At 35.6% G+C, this 19,054-nt stretch overlaps 1 protein-coding gene across 1 annotated transcript in view; it reads left to right on the forward strand.

The window, feature by feature from the left end:
* The window catches only part of Sol1, a 311,881-nt gene extending 294,075 nt beyond the window's left edge, over window positions 1–17,806 (forward strand). The window contains exons 12-14 of the mRNA XM_043415216.1: window positions 1,932–2,139; window positions 6,694–6,941; window positions 12,861–17,806. Coding sequence (XP_043271151.1) covers window positions 1,932–2,139; window positions 6,694–6,941; window positions 12,861–12,964 — 560 coding nt within the window. The 3' untranslated portion in view covers window positions 12,965–17,806. The remainder of the gene's footprint in view (window positions 1–1,931; window positions 2,140–6,693; window positions 6,942–12,860) is intronic.
* The last annotated feature ends 1,248 nt before the right edge of the window (window positions 17,807–19,054 follow it).

Raw genomic sequence — 19,054 nt, forward strand, 5'->3', positions numbered from 1 at the left:
ATGTAGTCTCTATGATATGTTGAAAGGAATCAGTACAGTTTGGGATCGAAGTAAGAATTTTATGAAATTGATAAAATTTTAGATTCGACGTGAGACTATTTGGCTCTAAAATTTGATTTTTTTTTGCATTCCACCCTAGAATTCAACAGTTTAAGGTCATTTAAGGTCAAAACATGATTTGCATGCGAAAAAAAAAATCTTGTGAATTTATAAAATTTCACATTTTACGTGTATCTATTTTGCTCCCCCTCCATGTGTCCATTTTTCCTCAAAATTCACCAATTCAATAAAAAAAAAACCCAACGAATACAAAACTATTGGGTCAAAATAATTGTGCATTACCGAAAAGATTTTTCTTCGCATTCTCCATCGCTATTGGGAAATGTTTTGATTCCAAAATTGAAGGGGAGAATATATTTGCTGGTTATTTTGTGGATAACGTCGCGTTGTTACCAAATAAAGGAAAAATTCGTGATGCTTGTGAATATTCCTGTCCGCTATTCAATACTTTTTTTCATTAAGAACTACTTGCGAGAGATCTTCACAGCCGAAAAAGCTGTATAAAAAAAACTAAAAAAAAAAAACAAATGGCATGGTAACGATAAAAATGAAGTGCAAATAGTGTGGTGTCGTTTTTTCTACCCCGTGCATCTTTCCAGCTGGGGAAACGCGCGTTTTAGAGGTAAGGTAAAATGTTTCCGGCAGAAGGCACTTTGCTGTGGTTAGTCAAAACATTTGCATCCCTATCGCGCAATCCCACAAATATTTAAACCCACGCTCTGTAATATTCTGAAAACCATAGACATGAAAAAGAGCTTTCCGAAGCAGAGCCCATCAAAGGGCGAAGAATCTGAAATTCTTCACAGCTGCAATCAACTATTACTTAATTGGCAATGAACCAAGGATAGCAAACGCTGAGTGATATTTTTCAATTATACGATCCAACGGATCAGTATAACGGCACAGAAGCTACCTGCCACTTGCAACAATTCTTTCAACTTCGGTATAACAACGCTAAAGTTATTTTTATTCATTTCTCCATTCACGGTGGAACAGAATTCAAACGAAATTACGCGTGCGGATAAATTTTAAATGTCACGAACACAAATGAATTTGGTAGTACTGGGAATTCTGTAACGTTGACAACTACCAAGAACCTCAATCTCCATCGCGACATGTGATGTGAGAAGTTGGAGAAATGTTTTAAAACGTAAAATCACGGCACAACGAAACGGTTGAAATTGCGCTGGAGATAAAAAATATTGGATATTCCCAGTACGTTCGAATCACTTTTTTCATCGCCCAAAATTGAGAATAAATTTAAAAACACCATATACGTGAAAAATTGAAAAATATTATATTCAGTAGTAGGTGCAATGAAACATTCGAGATTATTACAGTGCTGCTAGAAAAGTATGAATACAATTATCGAAATAATTGATATGATGATTTTGCTTCTATCACAACTCCGTAAATAATAATCACCATTCGTCCTTCATTATTAATCCGTAGACACCACACACTCTCCACACCGGTGCAAATTTGCACTTGGACTTTTCAAAACTTTTTATTTCAACCATGAATGTATGGAATTAATCTTACGAGACATTTTAAGGGTAAAAATTCCTTATTAATCGATTGCAATCATTAAAAAAATTGAAAAATCAAGTTTTATTATAAAAAAGTATCCAAATTGAAGAAAGGATCTTTGAATATCTAGAGACTGGAAATTTGCGCCGGAGCAAATTTGCACCAGTATGGTGTCTACCGGTTAATGCAACCAAAACTGTTGTCATCTCATGTTTGTTTGACAAGCGGTACCCTAAGAGGAATAGAGCCAGAGATGCGATTGAAATGGTTTGGAATAATATGATATTTGAATAAATTTCTATTCATGCAATCGAATAAAAGACTTTCTTATTATTTTGCAGACTTTGGAATAACGACCGGAAGACAAGAGGCTGATTATCCCTGCGCTTTCGTATTCAATAGTAACGAGACTAAAAACGGAACGTTCGCATCTCCAAACTATCCTGGCTTCTATCCACGTGACACCGAATGTCACTATTTCTTTAATGGTCAGCCGACCGAGCGGGTTCACTTACATTTCCATTATTTTGATGTGGAGGGTGTTTTACCGTAAGTATCAAATTTTGTCTGACTCCTTTAAGACATTTTTCTGTCTTTTTGATTATTTTTTTCATTCTGTTTTTCATTTCTGTCATTTTGATGATTTCAGATGAAATCATCATTCTTCTTTTTCCGTAATCAAATACTTTGATATAATTTTTGTAGTGATTGGACTCAAAATAACCCAATTAACCAATTAACATTTGAATGATTTTTGATCGTCGATAAACATTTCTCATCATAGCAAAGCGATCATTGATGCGGATACTAGTAAAATAGCAATCGATTATAATTAAAATTCAGCTGGGCACCTGGAAGCCAAGTTCGTCCACTTATCTCTCTGCGCCCGGCGTTTCATGTTCCACCGCGTTCAATGCGAAAACTTCTCAGCGCGTTTCAACTATTCTTCCACAGCCAATACCTCTGCGAGCACGATATCAAGATCTATCATTTCAAAACAGTATTTGAAACATAACATTGGAAGAACTGATCAAACCATTACGTCGATACTTGAAGGAATGTCAAAACGACTGAAAACTTTCGAATTATCATATTTTGTCATAACAGCTTGAATTTCGTTTAAAAACATTTAATTGTGGAGTTTAAATTATTCGTCATTTGAAAAATGATTCCCGTTCGATTTATCGATCATTTTTATTAGAATTGCGTTACAATACGATAAACACCGTACATCCAATGATCAGAACTTCCAAACACAATAACTTAACCGACATCCTGTTGTACTCGCGATCCAAATCGTAAGTTTTAGTTCAATCATGAGATATGCCAGACATCTGCTATAAGGTGCCGTTGCTGAATCAACGATCAGTGAAAGATGTACGCATAAGTTCAATTACGGTCTCTCCACTTCGCACGACAAAAAGAGAGCCGAATAGGAAAAGCGAGAGAGAGAGAAAGGCAGGAGGATGTACAGCGAATTAATGTGTTCGATGCTCGGCTCTTCGGTAGACGTAGCGTCCCTTGCCCTCTTTACTCCCGTGCATCGAAGGTATATATAACTCGCCATATCCTCTCGCTTTACGAAAGCTTTCCCCGAAGTTAACGGGAGCACGGTGCCGGTGGTCGCGAACCGGGACATCTCTACTAAATCAAACTAGCTTCGAACAAAGTTACGAATTGCTTATTGGACGACCGGAATATGAAGGATGGGAGCGGGAGGTTGAAGTAGAAGGAAGGAAGGAAGGAAGGGAGGGAGGGATGACAGGGATTAAAACGCATCGGGGGTAGTCAAGCTGGCGCGTATAGATTCGGGCGTGTTCTCTTCGCCGTTCGAATGGAGTTTACATACGTGGCAAAGCCAGCGAAATGGTGCGAATCACACAGTGAAAAAGCATCGAATATTGGCAAAGCTAAAGACAAAAGCACGATGATGCTCGAAGAGAACGGCGCTAATCGGACTGGTGAAAGGGAGATGCTGCTTTGCTACTGCAAATTCAATTTTCCATCGCTACTGGCTTGAGGAGAAGATACATGTACAGAGCGATTGAAATGTTCAATATCATATCCACCTCGAGGCTAATATGCGACTCGAGTGTATTGGAATACATGCACACATGCGAAAGTCATTTCGAACGCATAAAATATTTTTTACTTATGTTAAGGAGTTTCGGTACAGAAGTCTAAATATTAAAAAATTGATGAAATTTGGTGATAATATTCTTCAACATCAAGTGCGAAAACACACATTTATTCAAAATTTTCTTCTACCTAGTTATCGAGTAATTACGCATTAAAGCAGATTTCTTATGCCCGGAATGTATACCTCTATATATGGAAACGCTATGCTTATACACGTGAACTTTAGTGATCAATTACTCGATAACTGTGTAGAAGAAAAATCTTTAAAAATTTGTATTCTCAAATTTGGCACTAAAGAATATGTTCACCAAATTTTATAAAATTCTCAATTTTTTGAAATTTTTTATTTTTTTAGCATGGTTTAGCATGGCAACATTGTATCGCCTGTACCGAAACTCCTTAAGGTGCCCCAACCTGGAAGAGTGGAATCATTTTTTTTTTGGTGGAAGACTGCAGCATTTGATAAACTCAGAATACAGAATATCGAGTATTATATTGAGTAATAAGTATGGAAATACAAGAAAAACTAGCCATTTTATTTGATTTAATTACAATTGATGGAGAAATTCATGTTATTCATTATAACGAACGTCTTATAAAAGTCTCTCATCACGATTAATAACTGCTGGAGTATCCACATTTCCTGGATACATACCGTTGATTGAAAAGAAAAAAAACCGCACGGAATATGAATCTGATTTTATATTTCACTTGCGAATGAGATAAAGTTGTATAAATATATCGAATTTGTATTAAACATCCGTGTTTACCATGGTCGAACGTTTGGACTGTATTTTTCTTTCGAAGATTGAGCGAATTTTTTTTTAGTACCAAACGAACTTTCAATGTCCGGAAAACTTTTTAGTTTCACTGGATACTATATTTTCAACGTATATTCCGAGTCGAATTTTCAGATTTTGCAGTTTTCCAAAAAAAAAAAAAATGTCTCTTTTCCGGAGAGCTGTTCCGCTGTACAACGGTGATTTGATTCACTCGGCGCTTCCCTGTTTGTCCAGCGATATTCATTTACCCAACTACCGGACCAGCTACCGGACCAGCTACCGGACCAGCTACCGGACCTGTTATCGAGCAATAAGATTACATACAATGACACAAAAAAGAATAAATAAATATTCGACATCAGTAAAAAGTAGCATATTTCCATTGAAATTCAATAAATAGGAAAACGCCTTGAATCAGAAGTACGAGAAACGTTGTTAAGCACATTTATGTGACTCATGAAACAAATAACAATGATGCTCAATTAATTCTAGTATCCTCAGTGAAATGACACTCAATGAAAACGTTGGTGGGAATTTTATTCGAAAAAAATGCATTTGTACGTGCTCAAAGGGTCAATGAATATGCAGACAAAATTAAAAAAAAAAAAAAAACAAACAAACAAACAAATCGAAGTTCCAAGTCTGTTCTACTCTGGAAATTAACTTTGAACTTCGACAACAATGCAATCTCGAACATGTAAATACTCGAGGGTCTTTATATCAGCGAGCAAATGATACTTTTCTCTTAGAATATGGGCTTGAAAAGATTTTTCGACTACTTATTTCCACTAAAATTTTCTACGAAGTACTCAAAAACGATATCTGTCAAAAGTGCTTTTCAGTACCTAGCAAACCTTTCAACTGAAGAGCTGGAATATTCGTGCTGAAATGCCTCGTCCATAAATGGATATGGCTCATTTTACCTCAAGGAGAAATCGGTCATATGAATTGCCTTTGGATTCAACGTCCTAAGAACGGCCGCTTCGCCTCTTAAGTCATCGTCCTAAAGGCAGTCTTTCGCAGACGGCTGCTCTCTAAAAATCGACTATCCGGTGACAATTCGTTTGCTTCATCTCGCGTACAAAGGAAATAAGGATATGAAAAATTTTCTGAACTCAATATATTTTATTGGAGCAACTATAGGCACAGAATGTTTATTGAGAATTGCTATGGCACACACGCGCTAACCCTGAAAAGGCTTTCTATTCAGACAGCATGCACGTCAAGAAAATTTCTTCAAAAAGACACAAAAAAGTCGTTCGGAAAAAAGTCTTCGAGGCTACTTTCTGATGAGATTCACAACTCATCCAACATTTGCTCAGCATCACACCAACAGTGTTTGAGATCAGTGTCTGGTGCCACAACTGATCGAAGGCTTGAAGACTGATCAAGCTTCATGACTGATGAAATCTGATTTCGTAACGGGCCAATATCGACTATCAGTCACAAAGAGCTTCGATGAATCATTTCTTCTCGATTCATTTTCGGTCTACGATGATCCATTGTTCGAAAAAGAGTAACAGATTAAAAAAACGAGGATAAAATCTTCGTCAAGAACCACTGAAGCTAGAGTTGAAAGTTTGAGAATCGAAAAGTTCGGAAATCGTGGAAATTACATTTGTTATTGACTTTTGAAAAGTCAAGATGGCGAAAGTCAAACATAGCAGAAAATCTGAGCTGTGGAGAAACAGAGATTCCAATATTGGATACCAATAGTTTTTTCTATTCGAAAGTTCACACTGATCCAACATTGACATTTCGTTCCATCCTGGTTAAAGATTTACTATATTTTATTCACTTTTCAAGAGTCATATTGTGAGATGTTTACTGCAAAATTTCATCGAATGAATCATTCCTTGCGAATATTCATAACTATTATTTTCATTTTGTTGATGAAGATTTAACACAACGATAAAAACCTAATAATTTTTCGAATAAAATCCCTCTGTGTATCCAAGACGTTTTATACCGCATATTTCGTTATGATTTTATGCTACGAACTCATTCAACTGCGTTACCACTGCTGAAGCTGTTCGTTCTGCTCTATTTCCTAGACCGATGAATCATTAACTTAACGTCAAAAGAACTGAACTCGCTTCCCCAAACGATCGATAAGACTATGAAAATGAGTGGTGTATCTCAAAAAATGTATCCAAGTTTTTTCTTATTTTCGACTTTACAGATGCGAGGCCGTTTCGGCGAGCGACTATGTTGAATTTTCGAACTACATGAGCAGAGATCGCAAACACTCGCGTCACTGTGGTCAACTCAAGGAGTTCGATGTTGAAAGTGATAGAAAATTTTTTCGCGTGACCTTCAAGAGCAACGATAGACTGGACGGCACGGGATTCAATGCAAGTTACGTATTCTACGACGAAGAAGACAATTTCACGATGAAAACTCCTGTGAATTCGACGAATACCGTTTATGGTAAGTAATTTACTTATTACCCCCCTACCCCTCGGTGCTTCGACCATTTCGTTCGTACTACAACATTTATTAATTCTTTCTATCATCGAATAGGAAATTTACAATGTAACCCAAATGTCACTGGTTGTACGACTCCAAAGAAATTTGGTGTGATAGCTTTTTCAAACTTTTCATTACAATTTTCTTAGAAAATGTGTATGGATGGGAAAGACTGAACAGATATTTCAAGCGTGAAAAATCGTATGGAAATCTGAATTCAACGGGAACCTCAAAGTTGTTATGCTCTCTATGTGCATATTCGCACTAGCTTCAGGGTTTTCATGCACTCAAATGCACCTATATACGTATTGTAAGAGAATATTTCCGTATATTTATGACTATTCGCTGCACGAGAGGTACTCGAGGCCCTGCGAAGAACCTTAATATATTTCTGTACGAATTTTTGTGTTGGTTTCGAATCTAATACAGACAAAACTTAATGTACAATTTTTCTGAAATTCATTGTCAGTAAAAATGATCTTTTTGTTATTTTTCCCAAGCGTACATTGTTCCTATCAAGGTCTTTTGAACGAAATGGATTTCTCAGTTATTCCCAATGAAAGAATAAAAGTCGAAATGAAACTTTTTTTTCAATGTACTTGTCTCGAGTCACTAAAACTACTCGGTTTTTTTGTCGAACAAATGTTCGTTCTTTTCGAGCATGGATTCGAAGCTGGATGTCTTCAACTTTAGATTCGTTGTTGTCTTTGATTTTATTGGGAAATAGTCGATATTTTTTTTTTTTCAGATGAATAACCGAAGAATAGTTTTTCGAATAGAATTTCTCGGTTTTTGAGAGATTTTGAGTACTGAATAAATGAAACTTAGGCAATGAAGCGACGAACAAAGTAAATCAACAAATCAATAAAATTTCTGGGAGGGTGTGGTTATGGATTTACGCGCTCTTTCCTCAATTACAAAACCGATGGACGAACGAAACGCGACCTGATTTTAATAGCGTACGAAACCGATATTGAAGAAAAAAGAGATTGTTCATGGCACACGCCGAGGGTGAGAAAAAATGAAGGTTTGGTGGGTTGAAAAGGGAATGGAGAAATGGTTGGAAATGAACGGGTTGTTGCGAGGGGGTGAATAGGGCGAATTAAAGGTTACGTGACCGCGAGAACTCACACGTACAAAACGAGATTTAACAAAGTACGTGTGTTTTCACGATGAAAAGCAAAAAATCATGGGCAGTGGAAACAAGAGTCGAAAGCAAAAAGCAGGAAAGGAAGGAAGAAGAGAGAGGAGGAGAGTTTGCAACTAGAGCACAATACCCATTTTGATTCTCAATTTCCCACAATTTTTCCGAAAACAACAGGGACTGGCAGCGCTGGAAAAAGCAATTCTATACCGTATGAAAAAAAGAAGCTTGTCCTTCAGTTTTTTCGTGCACCATTTAAACGTGTTCATTCGAACGAAACAGTAAACTAATACCTGTGTGTACCCGTGAAAGAGTGACAGCGGAAACATACAATTTAAAATTTTATAAAAATTCACAACCAGCCCTCGAGTGTATTCAAAATGAACTCGCTTACAGCGTAAAAGATTATAAAATTTGATAAAGTGAAAGTTGAGTGAGGGGAATTTATTGAGCGGTGCCTAGCATCTAGTAATTATTCCCGAGAGAATAAGAAGAATTTAAAAAAAGAGGAATTTTTTTAAAACCCATTTATAGAAGCACCACATTGAAACGCATTGAGTTTTTTGAATGCAGAGTGAAAATTGCAATCAATTATCTGATTAAACGCAATTACAATCGCTTTTAAAACGTGCAACACCACAGAGTTTAATGAAAAAGCGTTGCATAGCATAGCAGAAAAGCTTTTGTGGAAAAAGAATGAAACGGGCAAGTGTATTTCAGAGTAAACTAACAGTGTCAGGTATTTTCAGAACTAATGAAGGATATTATCTCATTATCGAGAATCAAGACCGAGCTAAACTCGTCGCGTTGAATTTCTAGCTCATACTTTTTTGTATTCGCACGCATGGATAATCAATGGGGGATTTGTTTTGCAGACAGAATTGGCCTGAGATTTTGAAACATATCAATTAAATACAGTCAAAAATACGATTATTGATGAACCAATAATACATATGGAGGAAACTTTACATGTTCCTGTAAAACGAAAAATTTTCAAAACCTGTGGAGCAAATTACATAGCCTGTAATATAATTGGACAAATTTTATTAATAGCGTCCACGAACTCGACTGAACGTTCATAATCAAAAGCGTGATTAACATGTATGAACAAGAAAATTCAGGGGTTTACATGCATAATAATAGTGCTCAACGGATCTTCTTGAATAAAGTGGTAAACGAAACCAATCGTCAAAAAAATATTACTACATGAATATTCCAATCCAAATACAGACTAATGTTTTGGTTAGGTGAAAAATACAAAACCGATCGTACGAAAGAACTTTATTTATTTAATGAACAATATTATAAATCGATGTGGTCACGGAGGAGCAGCTGAAGAAAAACTGAAAACACAAACGACCAAACGACGATGAAGTTTACAACGTTGAAGTCCAACGAAATGAACGACAAACAGATTTTTAATTCGCCAAGCAGGGATATTGAGGAAATAATTTGGATGAATAAATTGAAAAAATACAAGGATCATTCGTGAAAAACTCGAAAAAATTGTAATTGTAGTCAAACATTGGAGTGAAGTTTAATTGAATAAACTAAAACACCCGGCCATTGGTATTTCCGCATAAATAGAATCGATGATTTTGTTGGTTATACTAGAGAGAACGTGAATTCTCGTGGACTTGCGGTACAACGTGTACCTTGATCACTGTTTATTTTATGTATAAGCTATCCCTGTTACGTTAATTAATCCCTTAATTAGAAAAACCACTTACACCGCTACACGGAGAGAAGTTTGTGCGAAATACGCGAAAAATCAATGAGTCTGTTCTGCTGTTTTCCTGTGCGGACCTTCAACTTTCCTATAAAAAGTGGAAAAATTATTGTGAATCCAATTGAAATAGCCTCCACAAAAAGTAGATTTCTTGTTATTATAATTTAAAAAACCTCGTAAAATACCTGAAAAAAATGTGTTCTCGACTCCTCCCCTTTTCTATCTCTTAAGGAGGGTGGCTACATTCGTCAAAATGATAAGAAATTGATCAAATTTGGTGATAATGTTCTTCAACATCAAGTGCGAAGACACAATTTTTTTCAAAATTTTCTTAATGCTTCTTCTGATTAATTACTCGATAAGTGTGCGGAAGAAAAATCTTAAAAAAATTGTATTGTCAAATTTGGCACTAAAGAATATGTTCACCAAATTTTATTAAATTCTTATCATTTTGAAATTTTTAATGTATTTCACATGGTTTAGCGTGGCAACATTGTATCGTCGCTAGCCACCCTCCTTAACATAACGATGGTAGGATTTCCTGCCACATACTCGTGTTCAGCAGAACCCTATTAGCAGAGGTTAAAAGTTTGTATTTGTAATATAACAACGTCAGGTTACTCGTGAAATTCATTCAAGTGAGAATTTTGCTTAATTTTAGTTCATCCTCGTTAATCCTTGTACCCACTCATCTCGACTCTCTCTCTCTCTCTCTCTCTTCGCATGTCTTTTCATTACTAGCTCTCGCTGCTTAGGATTAACAAACCTATTCAAATTCACGTATATACATACGTGAGTGAGAAAAGTTTGCCTGCGAGTTGTGCAAGGAAGGGACCTTGATATCTGGAGAAAACAGATTTCAATGAATCTCCTACCAGAGCAAAAAGTCCACTATTCATAATACTTTTCAGGCTTCGTAACATCAAAATCACTAGGGGAAAAGATCACCACTAATTAAATTTAGAATGTCAACAATTCACCAAAAGTGAAAAGACTTGAAAGAAAAAAAAAACAAAAAGTGAGTTCAAATTAATTCAGTTACAGCTATCAGATAACAGTCAGAGCATCAGCTGCATCCCTTCTTCGAATAGGAGAACTAACGCAGTTAGTTCCTTTTTTTCTAACAAGTACTTGATTGAATATTTTCAATGGAAATCTTTGAGTAATCAGTTTTAGCTGAGAATGATTTAGACTACAAATCATTTCGCTGTATTCCATCTCATACCATCTCAATCTTATTATTATATTAATTCTGGAAGAAATTGAAGTATATCTTGCGTATTATGCACAGTTTTTCAAAATTTATTCTAAATTAACTTTTCAAAATAATGGCTCTCCAGTTACTGAAATACATAAAACGGAATAAAATCCTTGTCAACATCACTCCCTTTCATAAATGAATGTTTTAGTCACGCATGACCGTGGGTCCAGAAAGTATACATTCCTGTGGACGTGAATCTGATGACATAGAAGAAGAAAGAAGAAAAGCCCACGAAAAAGCGTATTTAAATTATGAGTAAACACCTAGCATCAGCACACAAACAAGCACTCAAAGTGTAATTAGATTCAATCTACACAGGAAGTGAATATTACACTTTTCATCAACATTATGAATACGCGAAGATGTGTAAATAAAATTATTTATTTAGGACGTAACAAAATGTTCAAAATGAGACCTCCTTTAGGGCCTGTTGATTACTACTATCATTACTTCTAACGTTCAACTTTCAATGGTTTCCACATTAATGTGATTTAATAATTAAACTGCTTTAGCTGATTTGGTTGGCACACCATCAGTGTTGGCTCTGTGACAATATTGAAGTCATAACACCAGTACTTGAAGTGAAAGTACCTGAAAATAATTAATCTCAGTTTCCTCACTCTCACTGAAATATGATGAAAAACTTTTCGTACGAAATTTCAATTAATTTTTTAGTTACTGGAATAAAAATACCTGAACTGGTCAGATCCAAATTTCCGGACCGTCTGATAATAACTTCAGTATTTTCAGACAAGTTTCGCCGGAATGAACGATTTTTTCCACAGGTGTACATTGATTTTGCATATGCATTTTTTCGGAATAATTTCTTGAAAAATTGTAAATTTTCTGACAATTGCAAATCACCAGTAAAAATCAATGCATGCACATATTAAATGTTTCGAGAATGAATACGTAGAACGATTCAATAAATATCCACTTATGCTTCGACATAGTTTTTTTTTTTTTGGAGCGTAAACACGATGTTGTATGGAAACATATTCAAATGAAAAATCAAACGTTCGGGTACGACTGAAAAATATGGAGAGTGTTTGACCTGGTTCTAATGTGAATGCTCCGATGGTCGAAACTGCTGCAACGTATTGAGAATTAATAAAAAGCTGTTTTCGGAAACGATTAAACAAGTGAATAGCTCAAATCGCATCCAATTTGTCGATACACGTGGGGGCATTTTTCTCAAAAACCAATATTCAATCACCGTGCTTAAACTACGGAGGTGAAATATTGTGTTCGTCAAATATTCAATTATATTTGAGCTCCAGAGTACTTCGAATATTCGAAACATTCGTGTATGAAAATATCACAAACAAAATATTATAAAAAACGTCCGCAACATCGTAAATCTTAGGACGCGATTTCGTTCCATTTACAATGCACTCGAATGCACCAGTGACAATTTTTTAATTGTACAGCAATTAAAACTCGCTGAAAATATTTGGTGCTCTGGAATTTACACTACCGAACATGGGAACAATCAGATTTTATGATTATGAGTATTTTATCAGTCTTGAAAATTTTCATGCGTTGACGATAATCTTACAATATTCGTAGTTTTTGTAAGTCATTCAACGAAATCCTCCAATCGCCAGTTCGAGGTTGAAAAACAATTTTCGTTTCACAGAATGTAGCAAAAATTAGTGCTCCTCTACATAAAAAAAAATGTTTGAATAAAATTTCAGCAATCGAAAAACTTTTAATTGATTCTTCATTTGTGATTTATGATTTCAGAGAGAAGCTTCCCGCTGCTTATCGCGTGCTGGCTCCTCCTGTACGTCGGGAGTCGAATAAACCATGCGTCTGTTCATAGAAAAGGAATAATTGGGCGTAACTAAATCGTGCCGCTTGGCAAGCACACAAGTACAATATTAGGCACACCCTCCCTTGAGCCTGAATTCAGCATTTTTCAGAAGAGCGAGGATCATCACGAAACTTGGTGGTGTTGCTTCTCACCCGTTTACTCGACCCTTCAAAATCTCGAGGATGATCAAGCACGCTCATCAACGCACACGCACCTCGCGTGCTATTCCATCTTATCAATCGACAAACAGGTGAAATGAAGAGAAAAGTGACAAAGGGAGAAACGGATATGGGAAGAGAGAAGGCGAATGAAAGAGGGAGCAAGAGAAACAGAAAGAGCGAAGGAGAATAAACTCCACTAAACATGAAATGCAATTCGTTAGAAAATGAGCATGATCCATGAAAGTAGAAATCATCATGGTGGCGCTCATTATTTAATCTCCCTAATAGCGTTGAACGTCCAGAAAATTTTCTCGTACGAGGTTTTCCGACGTTCAAGCTCCATTCAAACACTAATCCATTCACAGAAATGGGACTCTCAAACGAATACTTAATTTCTTTCATTACTTCTCGATTAAATAGCGATTTTGTGTGAATAATATTCATTTTCCAGGATTTCAATTGAGGTACTAATTCAAGTATTATTCCATCATGAATCGGTAATAATTGTCAGAACTAAAGTTTAACGTTGCCAACGACCACTGACCTCATCAACATCCACAGTGTAGAATCCATCTATAGATTCTGCAGGCGGACTCTGCCTATTGAAAAAAAGGTCTTACAAATTTCATGGTTACTCGAGTACCGTTCGAATATATCGTTGATTTTAATAGGCAAACTCATGATCCGATTACAGGGAAAAACTCTGGTTTCATCTTCTTCGGAAGTGAAAAAGTTGAACAATTATGGATAAGGATGACATGGAGATTCGCAATTTTTCCTTAACGAGATTTCATCTTCAACAAGATTGAAGATTTTTATCGTGATTTTCTATTGGCTCTAACCAAACTGACAATGAACTTCATCAAAGCTATTTGACTTTTATTTCTTTTTAATTGCGTGTCTGTAGAATTTAAGAAAAGGTTTTATAAGGAATTACCCGAAGAAAATAATCGTTCGGTGAAGAAAATTTCATTAAGTCAAACAAGGAAAGGGATCCAACAATTTTTTTCGATCAATAGATTGAATCAATCGGCGTTCAACAAACAAATAGTCGATCTAGCATAGCCTTTCCACTCGATGAGATTTCGTTCTGTAGACTATTTCTTTTATTTCCACCGAGCCTGACGAACACTTAGGAAATTATAAAGTTCACTATTTCAAACAATTTAACTCTAATCCAAACGATTGCATTGGATTTTTTTTATCTAAGTGAAGAACCCATTACTTTGAAATAAAAGAAACATCAAAGAAGTTCATTTACAAAATAAATAGAGAAGATGCCAGTTACATTATGAGCGAAATGTTTCGTGAATTATTAAACTCTTTCTACAATCACAAGAAATTACCTCGTAGATTCAAAGCATGCAGTGTTTCAAAATAGTTTTTCCATTAAGGATAGAGAGTGGAAAATATCGGTGAGCTATATACAAGGGATTCCAACAAGGCGTTGACTTTATCAGTGAACTTTTCAACTTTTTGGTATTTGAAAAAAAAAAACAAATAATCGTGGGAAAACTAAAGAACGATAGTCCACAATGAAATGTTTGTTTTTTCAATTGAGTTTAAAATTTGAAAATTCCTCGATGCAATCCAATAGAATCAAGGTCATTTACCGAAACAGCAAGAAGTTTCCGGGACTCTTGTTTCACTGAATAAAACCGTCACGTAGGTCAATACAAAATAATGGACTCCTCGAAGTCCTTGCACAGAAGAATAAGCGCGAGCATCATAGGTCCAATTTCTTTGTCCACTCACGACTCAGATTGAGCCCGAAAACTCACAATTTCCAACTGACGGAGATGACAGTGAGACCGACAAGTCTGTGGGTGCACAACGTCGTTGGAGAACGTCAAGAGGATAATGGAGAGAGAAAAAAAAATGCGAGAGCTCAACGAAAAGAATGAACTTTGTATTCTGCGGAGCAATATAATCCGAGTACAAATTGCTTGGAATATTGCCAGTTTTCTTTTCCTGGATGAGCAAGAGCGCTACTCCACGGCGTTTTGATGAACTAAACGGATCACGGTCTTTGCTACATCCATATAAATATAGACATATACGGATATGTATATAGAATATATATACGGACAGTAAATGTATATAAGAACTTGAAATAGTTCGATGGGCTAATTGCAGAGGTGTTCAGCGTAAAAGTACTCCAGACAGTCAGTCCGCGGAAGTTCCAGAGCTCTTAATGAGTTGAAAAGAGAATATATACGAAGAAAAAAAAAATCATTTCTTTTTTCTTTTTTCTTTTTATTGACTCTCAGCATTTGGACCAGTTCTCGGTCTCTAATCGCGAATGAAATGAAAGTTGTATAATGCAAATATATAGATATGTGATATTTCTTACATGAAGAATTTCACGTGAAACTTTTATTCCCCGTGCGAGCCTAACCAGTTCCGCCGATTTCAATTAGTCGAAAGTTTTCGTGTTATCCGATGGAAGAATCCAGCAAATGTGTATTCAAGTTTTTTCTTCGGTTGAGCCATTTTTCGATTACATCCGCAACCGAAGATTCGAAATCTTCAATTTCTCCAATTAAAAACTGCTATAACCCGATAACTGCTTCAATTTTATTGCTACAAAAATGCGCCTAAGATTTTCACTAGTTTTTAACTTGCTCTTCAATCAAATAGCAAGTGGTTGAAAACAAATTTCTCATACTTTTACCCGAGGCCAGCAACATTCGTACGAGATAAAAATTTTACGTGAAGTGAGTCATGGACAAAGAAAACATCCTATGAAAACGTAACTGGTACTCTACTCACTCTGTCTCTTGCTCCACCTTTTTCTTTATCACTATCTCCCTACGAAACAACAATCCTTTACATCGAATATTATAAAAATCGAAATATATAATTCGAGATAATAAAGTGTTATGGGAAAAATAAAGATCGTAAGAAGAAATAAAAGGAAGATACAAAAATTGATGAATTCATATAACGCGAAAAAACCAATGATTCGTGCGAACTTGATATCAAACGACGTAACATTGTATAGAAAACGTACCTATACTGTTAGATAGCAATACTATCGTTGTCTATGTTAGACCATTGTGAATATTTTTTAATAGATTTATATTTAACAGGTTGACGGACGTTCGTTAGCCTCCTCTCAAATCTTCTGTAAAAGAAGTCGAGCGCGTTGATTATTGAACGGTACGAGAATATACGCGAACATGTGTTTGTGCGTCTGTGAGAAAAAGAGAGAGAGAGAGAGAGAGAGTAACGAATTAATGCTAATGAGAAAATGAGTTGTAATTAATCTAATGAGACATTGACGAACGAGTGACAAAAATCATGATAGTTACATGTATAAATGCCAATTAGACCTAACGATCGAATCAATAGAGGGGAGGCATCATTCGAATAAATTCGTCATCGTCATTCGTCGAATGAATCAATAATTAGAGGTCTTTCTAACGAAAAATCACGTTTCGTTTATTGTTCCTTGTTATTATTCTATTCGCGTAATGCCTAGAAAAAACTTAGCAGTTTCATTCTAATTCGCACCTCTGAATTGACAACCGCGAATGAGAGTTGACGTTCTTGTTACTGCAACTATTTAGTAAGTTTATTTTTCTGTGCATTTTGCATTCTTTTTTTTTAATCCGAATGAAGCCGACGTGTGAGTGAAAAAAAAAACACAAACTTTCTGTCTGCTCATCACGAAAACAAACGAGGAAACAAAGTTATTTTTAAGGGTTTGTTGAAATCTGATGAACACGAGCAAAACTCGTATGGATCGAATAGTAGTCGACTCGCATTGGTTGCTAAAATATTGATCTACGAAATATTAGCATCTGTGCTGGAAGCATGCAAGTTTCATCATTATCTTATGCTCTTTATTCTTTTCGTTACCAGCGTAGTGGATTTGCCCTAGTCGAGAATGTCAGACGAGATGCGAGTGAATGTAAAAAAAAAAAAAAAAATATAAAAAACATTTGAACGAAAAAGACTCAAATTACGGATCGTAATACCAGTGCACGTCCAAAGCCCTCGTGCATAACACGTACACATTGTAAATATCTTGAATTCACCAGAACCAGAGAAAAACCACGAAAGAGAAACATTGACAGATTCAGTTCTGCTCCGGAGAATCAGAATCGCCAGTTTTCTCACGCTTAGAACGATTTGTATGATGAAAAAAGAAACATGTAAAAAAATCTAACGATCGTTGAAGAACGACTAGCAAAAATCGGAGTTGAAAAAATTTTAAAGGAGGATAAACGGTCATTTGGGCTGCGACAACACAAAGGGTGAACACTAGAACTAATAATATTTATAATATAATAACGATAATATTAACAATACGTACATAAATAATAATAACGATTCCCAAATCATTGTCATCGCCCCGAATAGTGATTTCCTGTGACATCGCCGGGGCCGACAGGATACGAAAAAATCGAACTTTTCCTGTTCGAAAAAAAAGCATGGAAAAATACGTGCTTAGGAGATATGAAAAATGAAGAGCGACTTGATAACCGACGGCGCTGAATCCGCTTCTCAAACGGATTACGTATTTTCTTATTCTGTTTATTTCGCGGGCTCTTGCTCGTTGCATCCCCATACTTTATTCATTTCGGAATAAAAAAAAAAAAAAAAAGAAAAAAAAGAAATAAATCAACCAAAATGACAACAAATTTATGTAATAAACAATCACCGTTGCTGTACCAATAAACTGAATGAACGAACTGAGAAAAAAACCACTTACGTCATTGATCAAATTGAAAATCCAATTCCACTTTTCCCAATGTTATTTGCACCAGAAAGAATACAACGGCGTTACGAATGAAAATTAAATCTCATACACAGCTCTGCTGCTGGGAGAATTTGAACCAGAAATTCAGCCTAAATTCGTTGATTTCGAAAAAAGCAAAATTTTTTAAATCCATCGTTTCAAAGACAAAACTTCAATAATAAAATATTAATCATTTAATTTAATGTTAAAAATTGGTTGAATTTGTGCTGAACTTTTGATAATGCCTCAATAAACATGTTCCGTTCAAGCTTTTTTCAAGAATTGTTTTTTTTATCTTTCACTTTGCTTAAATATATCTGATTTGGAAATGCTACAATACCGACTGTTGAATGAGATTCGAAGAAAAGCTTCTACACATTTATTACAATTATTTGGCAGCACAAAATTTCAAATGAAAAATGGAACGATGAAGCAGGATCCAGGAATAAAAATAATTTTGTAAAAATTATGAGCGTTATTAATTTTCATTGGTTTTTATTTTATTTGCTTTACCGTTTATTGTTTATTCATAATTTTATTGAATCTTTCGGTAGATTGAAAAAAAAAATTAAATCATAGGAAAAGATTATTTTAACCGTATCTTAGTCATTGAAAATCAAGCAGAATTCCACGTGTCGTATTTTGTATCCTGTTCTCTCCATTTCACCGGAATCTATGAATTTTTTCGTATAAACTTTTCATTACGTATGTCAAGTCGATAAACCTACAATATCGGCTGCTATTAGCGGAAACGAAATCTGCCGGTCCGACAGAATTCCGTGGGATAATATTTCATTTCCCGATTTGACCACTACGGAGAAGCGCCCTTACTGCGGGCTCTCCAAACGTCATCGCAAATCTTTTTAGTAGTTTTTTGTCTCAGCTCGAAACGAAAGAGCAACAAACGTGCAACGAACGCAATAAGAAAATTTTATGAAAAAAACCACGATAAAATTTTCCCTTACCCGAGAATTCTTACCGGTTGCTTTTTACAGGAATCTGCCAAGCCAACTGAGTAATTTTCGTACGTCAATAAGTTTCGGAGATTTCACATTTCTCACTTTTCTCTTCCAATTTTACGCTGCTAAATAAAAACAAACACTTTAACGAGTTTCTGAGGCCAAGAGTTTGTATGGTAATGTTCGATGAATTGGAAAAAAAAACTTTCGTATATGGTCAATAGCAATTCTGAATAGCTGAATCCTTCACTTTTATA

This window comes from Venturia canescens, chromosome 1 (assembly GCF_019457755.1).
Source record: "Venturia canescens isolate UGA chromosome 1, ASM1945775v1, whole genome shotgun sequence".
Lineage (NCBI taxonomy): Eukaryota > Metazoa > Arthropoda > Insecta > Hymenoptera > Ichneumonidae > Venturia > Venturia canescens.